This window comes from Nicotiana tabacum, chromosome 24, assembly GCF_000715075.1.
Source record: "Nicotiana tabacum cultivar K326 chromosome 24, ASM71507v2, whole genome shotgun sequence".
Lineage (NCBI taxonomy): Eukaryota > Viridiplantae > Streptophyta > Magnoliopsida > Solanales > Solanaceae > Nicotiana > Nicotiana tabacum.
In genome coordinates, this window is record NC_134103.1 from 82,118,614 (window position 1) to 82,126,331 (window position 7,718).

Below are 7,718 nucleotides of genomic sequence, written 5' to 3' on the forward strand. Positions count from 1 at the left end.
TTATAGGAATTTTAATATGGCCTCTTCTTCGAATAGAGCTATTGAATTCGTTGATGAAAGTCAGGCCCATTATAATGCTCCACCTCACCTCGAGGAAGGAGATGAGGTACCTATGCCTAACCTAAATCATCATCGCGTTAGTGAAAATGAAGTGGCTTATAATTTATGAGCAATGGGTCATAGTACTCCTATTATGACTCCTCTATTTCAGCAGATGGCTGAGTTCTTTCGTCACTTGGCTGAGACAACGCCAGAACCTAGTGAAATAAATTTTGAGAAGATGAGGAAAATGGATGGAGTTGAATTTGATGGCACTACTGATCCCACAGTAGCTGAACAATGGATCGAGCGCATGAAGAGGGTCTTTGAACAACTAGAGTGTACTAATGCTACAAAATTTAAGTATGTTATCTCCCTTTTACAAAAAGATGCCTATGATTGGTGGGTAAGTGTGCCAAATGCAAAAGCAAAACCTCCGGTGCTGACTTGGGATGACTTTGTGAAAGCATTTCGTGCGAAATATTCCCCCCCTGTCTATTGTGATGCTATGAGAAAAGAGTTTCTGAATTAAGACAAGGGAGTATGTCTATTGCAGAGTATCAACAAAAATTTCTCATGCTTTCTCTCTATGCTGGAGGTATTATTGATAGTGAAAGAGACAAGTGCAAAAGATTTGAAGAAGGTTTGAATGGTTACATTCGAAAGTCTGTGGCAATCTTGCAACTTGAGGATTTTTCCAAGCTAATTTCAGCTGCTCTTACTTGGAAAATAATTGACAAGGAAGAAGCTAGTAGGAGAGAAAATATGTTTAGCAAGGGTAATTCAGATTATGGCGGTCCATCCAAGAAGGGAAAGTTTGACGATTCCAAGACTGAAAGTGCACAGAAGTCATCATATCGTAAGCAGAATAAGCCAAATTTCTCTACTGCTAGTATACCAAGTTATGTCCAAGGCAAAACTTATACACCTACTTGTGCACAGTGCGGGAAGAATTACTATGGTGCCTGCAGAAGAGCTTCTGGTGCTTGTTTCAATTGTGGAAGTCTGGATCATAAAGTGAAGGATTGCCCTAATCCTAATCCTCTTTCTTATACATATATATATGGCTCAGTTCAAAAGCCTGCCACTACTCATTCTCAAGCTAATAGTGGTGCAAGACCTAGAAATATGCAACCGGCGGGTTCAGGTGGTGCTAATCAGGCTAGTGGGTCGAGATCTACTGCACGAGTCTATGCTATGAGACAGAAGAATGACCAAGATGGCCCGGACGTGGTTGTTGGTAAATTTCACTTATTTGGCATATCTGTTGTTACATTATTTGATCCTGGATCTTCGCACTCTTATGTTTGCTCATCACTTGCATTTCCTGATACTGTTAAATATGTGAAACTTGACTTTGATGTGCTGGTCACGAGTTCATTAGGTCATCAGGTTGTTGTTAACATGATTTACCGAGATTGTCCATTCATGATTCAAAATCTGGTCTTCCCTGCAGACTTGCTTGAAATGCCCTTCCAAGACTATAATGTTATTGTTGGTATGGACTGGCTCCATAGGTACTATGCATTGATTGATTGTAAGTTGAAGCAAGTGATTTTTAGAACTCTTACATATTCACACATAGTAGTTCAAGGAGAAAGATCATTGACATCTAATATTATTTCTGCGGTCTTGGCAAGGAAGATGATTTGTCAAGGTTGTGATGCCTATCTTGCTCATATAGTCGATACACGATTAGGGAGTCCAAGTCTTAATGACATACCAACCGTATACGACTTTCATGATGTATTTCCTGATGATATTCCTGGGTTGCCTCCAGATAGGGAGATTGAATTTTCTATAGAGCTTGTCCCTGGGACTACTCCTATTTCTATCGCTCCTTATAGAATGGCTCCAGCTGAATTAAAAGAGTTGAAGGCTCAATTGCAAGAACTTCTTGAGAAAGGTTTTATCCATCCCAATATTTCACCTTGGGGAGCTCCTGTTTTAATTGTGAAAAAGAAAGATGGCACTCTTAGGCTTTGCATTGATTACCGATAGCTGAACAAGGTAACAATCAAGAACAAATACCCACTGCCTAGAATCGATGGCTTGTTTGACCAACTGAAGGGTGCTAGCTTGTTCTCAAAAATTAACTTCAGGTCTGGATATTATCAGTTGTGCGTGAGGGAGGAAGATGCTCCTAAAATTGCTTTTAGGATCAGGTAAGGCCATTATGAATTTTTGGTAATGCCATTTGGTTTGACAAATACTCCTGCTGCATTTATGGATCTAATGAACCATGTATTCAAGCCTTATCTTGATCAATTTGTGGTGGTCTTTATTGATGACATTTTAGCCTATTCCAATAATAGAGAAGATCATGATAAGCATCTCCAGATTGTCATACAAATTCTGAAAGAGAGGCAACTCTACGCGAAGCTTTCCAAATGTGAATTTTGGCTGAGTGAAGTGGCGTTTTTGGGGCATATTGTATCAGCTGAAGGTGTGAAGGTTGATCCTAGTAATATTCAAGCTATTATTGATTGGAAACCTCCTAAAACTCCAACTGAGATTAGAAGTTTTTTGGGTTTAGCAAGATACTATAGGAGGTTCGTGAATGGCTTCTCTATTATAGCTTTTCCTTTGACCAAACGTATGGGGAAAGATGCCAAATTTGTGTAGGATGACAAGTGTCAAAAGAGCTTTGAAAAGCTCAAATCCTTGTTGACACAAGCTCCAATACTTTCTTTGCCAGCTGAATGGAAAGATTATGTGGTATACAATGATGCATCTCACCATGGATTGGGTTGTGTTTTGATGCAAGAAGGGAAAGTAATTGCTTATGCCTCTCGAAAGTTGAAATCGCATGAATTGAATTATCCCACTCATGATCTTGAACTTGCTACCATTATTTTTGCCTTAAAAATTTGCAGGCATTACTTGTACGAGGAGAAGTGTCACATATTTACTGATCATAAGAGTTTGAAGTACTTGGGTACACAAAAAGAGTTAAACTTGAGACAACATAGATGGCTTGAACTCATCAAAGATTATGATTGCACGATTTATTATCATCCTGGTAAAGCCAATGTGGTTGCAGATACGTTGAGTCGCAATTCCCTTACAAGTTTAACTCTAGGTCCTTTGCCCTTGCTTCTTGAATTAAGAGTCATGAATGCATGTCTTTCATTTAATTCTAATGGTTCTATAATTACTAATTTACAAGTCAAGCCAGTCTTACTTGAGCAGGTCCAAGAAGCGCAGGGGTTAGATGAGAAGCTTGTGAAACGGGTTGAAGAAGTCCAAAATGGAGGAGAATCAGATTTTACATTGAAGAAAGATGGTACCTTATTTTATAAAAATAGGTTGTGTGTTCCTAATGATGATGAATTGAGGAAGCAGATCTTGATTAAAGCACATAGTTCACCTTATGCAATGCATCCTGGAGGTACTAAAATGTACCGGACCATCAAGGAGCACTACTAGTGGAGTGGTATGAAGAAAGACATTATAGAGTTCATTTCTAAATGCTTGGTATGTCAACAAATAAAAGCTGAACATCAAGTCCTAGCTGGTCTACTGCAACCCTTGTCAATACCTGAGTGGAAATGGGAAAGGATAACAATGGACTTTATTTCTGGACTTCCATGCACTCAAAGGAATCATGATGCAATTTGGGTCATTGTAGATAGACTAACTAAGAGTGCTCATTTCTTGGAAATCAGAATGGACTACTCACTAGAATGTTTGGCAGAATTATACACTAATGAGATCATGAGGCTGCATGGAATCCCTATTTCTATTGTGTCTGACAGAGATCCAAGGTTTACATCTAGATTTTGGTCTAGCTTGCAAGAAACTTTGGGTTCCTGGTTGAATTTTAGTACTGCTTTCTATCCACAAACAAACGGCCAGTCTGAGAGGGTAATACAAATCTTGGAGGATATGCTTCGAGCCTGCATTATTGAGTTTGAGGGTAGTTGGGACAAACATTTAGCCCTGATAGAATTTGCTTACAATAATAGCCACCAATCAAGTATAGGCATGCATCCTTATGATGCTTTGTATGGGAGGAAATGCAGAACACCTCTTTTTTGGAACGAGGTTGGTAAAAGAAAATTGGTGGGTCCTGAGATTGTTCAACAAACTGAAGATAAGGTAAAAAAACATCAAGGATCGCTTAAAAATTGCCTCAAACAGACAAAAGTCTTATGCTATAAGGACCCGGCCAGTCGTTTTAAGTATTACAACCCCGTACCAAGGTAGATCAACTAGTACAAAGGTTGTAGAAATTTCTCGCGGCGAGCTTGCAAGCTGCAGCTCAGACTTTTTAGATTGAACAGTGCACTGGGGAGTAAGGAAAAATTTTTGCCAGAAAAAGTCATTTTTACGGCCCACTATGTGGTCACAGAATCACTATGCAGACCGCATAATGACCGTAGAGTGAAGCAGTTGAGGCAAGTTTGGAGATCAGGTTTGCAGCGCATTTTGCGACCGCATACTAGTTCTGGGTTGAACAATGCGCCGATGAGTTAAGGAAATTTTTTGCCGGAAAAGGTCATTTCTGCAGCCCACTATGCGATCGCAGAATCAATCTGCGGACTGCATAATAGACGCAGAGTGAATCAGAAGCTGGGCAGGGTGAGCGTAAGTCTGCGGTCGATTATGCGATCGCAGAACTATTTTGCGGTGCATTATGCGACCGCAGAACAGGTCTGCGGGTCGCATATTGACCGCACACCCAGGCAGAAAATGTCCAGTTCCGGAGGGCCTTTTTACGACCCATTATGCGGTCGCATATGCGGCCGCACAATGTATTTCGGGGCTTCATTTTTCTGGTTTTATAAACCCGACCTCATTCTTATAAAACACTATTAGGGGTCATTTTAAAGGGTTTCATCTCATATTTTAGAGAGAGGTGGGAGCATCTTAGAGAGAGAAAGTGAAGACCTAGTCATTTATTCATCAATTCTTGTTTAAGGTTTGAAGATTTCACAAGGATCTTGCTAGGGCTTCAAAGAGGTAAGAATTTCTTCCCCCAATTCTTCAATTTTGATTTTTGGGGTAAAAGATGGGAGATTAAGGATATGATTCTTGAAGTAAGAGTATTATTTATACATACACATGCCAATAAGGTTTGTGGAAAGATTGTTGAGTTCAAATGGGTAAAGATTGGATTGAAAATGGTAGAAATCTTCAAAGACTTTAATTGAAAATTGGAGGGTCGAGTTGATGTCGGAATTTGGTGAAATTTGTATGATTGGACTGGTGGTTAGATGGGCATTCATATTTTGTAAATTTTGTCGGGTTCCGAGACATGGCCCCCACGGGCGATTTTTGAGTGCAATTTCGAATTTTGTTGGAAACATTTGTATTTTCATATGGAATTAATTTCCTATAATTCGTATTGACTAAATCGAATTAATTATGAGTAGATACGCGGCTTTCAGAGACCAATTCGTGAGGCAAAGGCATATCAAAGTAAAAAAGAATTACACGATTTGAGGTAAGTAACATTTCTAAACTTGGTTCTGAGGGTATGAATCCCCTAATTTGGTATGATATAAATTGTTTGGAGGTGACACACACGATAGGTGACGAGCATGTGGACGTGCACCATAGAAATTGTGAATTGAATAAATCCTGTGAAGTTGTAAAATTAAACAATCATGTTATTATTTGAACATATTCCACGTGTTAGAGAAATTGAGCTGAGGCTCTTACTAAAGATTATGTTTAGGCTATTAATTGTTTTAAAAATGTACATTTTACACTCAGTCATATTAGTCCATTGAGAGGATATTTATGGGATCGAGCCCATGGTAGGCCACATTGGCTTTATATATATTATTATTATATGGATCGGGGTTGCCTGCATGCAGCAGGCCTTATAGGCTTTATTACTATATGGATCGGAGTTGCCTGCCTGCAGCAGGCCTTATAGGCTTTATTATTATACGGATCGGGACTGCCCGCTTGTAGTAGGCCATATCGGCTTTATATCACGCTTGGGCTGAAGGAGCCCCTCCGGAGTCTGTTCACACTTCCAGTGAGCGTAGATGATTATATATATTCGGGATGGACTTCCCAGGACATGTACTTGCCTTAGTTATTTATATTGTGATGAATTTCCATGGACATGGATCTTGTCCGTATCTTTTACATTTGGGGATAAATTTCCCAGGGCTGGATTGGCTTTATACGGTACTGAGTGACTGACTGGATTGGCCACAAACAGTACTAAGTGACTGAATGAATTATGATAAGTAGTACATGAGGTCCTTCCACTGAGATGTCATATTCCTCATATCATGAAGTATTGATCGATTTTTGCCTGTACTGAGTTTGCCTACATGTATGTACCATTATTTATATACTGGACTGTACCTACGGAGCTCGCCACTACTTTTAGCCTAGAGGTTAGTCTTGTTACTTATTGAGTTGGCTATACTCATACTACACTCTGCACCTCGTGTGCAGATCCAGGTACTTCCTGATACGGCGGTTGCCAGATTTGAGGATTTATCTGTTGGAGACTATCAAGGTAGTTGCTTGGCGTCCGCAGACCTTGACTCTCTTTCCTTTCAGTTATTGTACTGTTCTATATTTTCAGACAGTGTTCTTATCCATCAAACTTTGTTATTATTTAGATGCTCATGTACTCGGTGACACTGGATTTTGGGAGTGTTTTGTATATGAAATTGTGAAGTTTTCTATGGAATTCAAATATTATATTTTTAAACTTAAGAGATTATTGTGATTTATTGAGGTTATCGTCTTGCCTAGTATTGAGATAGACGCCATCACGACATGCTAGGATTTTGGGTCATGACATATGCTGATCTTAAGAGGCATGAAATTGAGTATAAAAAGGGTGATAAGGTATTTTTAAAGGTTTTTCCATGAAGGAAGATTATGAGATTTGGCCAAAAAGGTAAACTTAGTCCACGATTTATTGGACCTTATGAAGTGCTTGAGAGAGTTGACCCAATTGCTTATAAACTAGCTCTTCCACCAGAGTTAGACAAGATCCACAACGTCTTCCATGTTTCTATGCTTAGAAGATATCACTCAGATCCATCTCATGTTCTTCCTATTGAATCTATTGAGGTCAATCCTGATTTGACATATGGAGAAAAACCAATCCAAATCTTAGCGCGTGAGTTGAAACGAGCTTAGAAACAAGAGCATCCCCTAAGTAAAAGTTCTTTGGAAAAATCATGTAACGAACCAGCTAGTCATTTTGAGAGTAATAGCTCTGATTCCCTATTTACTGCTTTCCCCGTATCTTTTTCTGCTTATGTGACTTGTCGGGAGGTTCTGTTTTTGGTGTCAGAGTATTTTGGAATATTTAGACCTTAAAACGGAAGCTTAAGTTCTAGGATTTTTTACCGTAGTTGGAATTGTGTGAAGACGACTTATTAATGGAGTTTCGTTAGCTCCGTTGGGTGTTTTTGGACTTAAGAGCGTGTACAGAATGTAAATTGGAGGTTTGTAGCTGAATTAGGCTTGGAATGGCAAAAATTGAATTTTTGGGAAGTTTGACGAGAAGTGGACTTTTTGATGTCAGAGTCGGATTCCGATTCCGGAAGTTGGAGTAGGACCGTAATGTCAAGTATGACTTGTGTTAGAAAATTGAGGTCAATTGGACGTGGTTTGATAGGTTTCGGCATCGGTTGTAGAAGTTTAAAGTTTCAAAGTTCATTAAGTTTGAATTGGACCAAGTTTGTCATGCC

At 39.3% G+C, this 7,718-nt stretch overlaps 1 protein-coding gene across 1 annotated transcript; it reads left to right on the forward strand.

Annotated features, from left to right (window-relative positions):
• Positions 1 to 582: 582 nt before the first annotated feature.
• Positions 583 to 2,208, forward strand: LOC142178263 (uncharacterized). Its single transcript, XM_075247593.1, has 2 exons — positions 583 to 1,848; positions 2,158 to 2,208. Exons 1-2 carry the CDS (start codon positions 583 to 585, stop codon positions 2,206 to 2,208), a joined length of 1,317 nt encoding a protein of 438 aa, XP_075103694.1.
• The last annotated feature ends 5,510 nt before the right edge of the window (positions 2,209 to 7,718 follow it).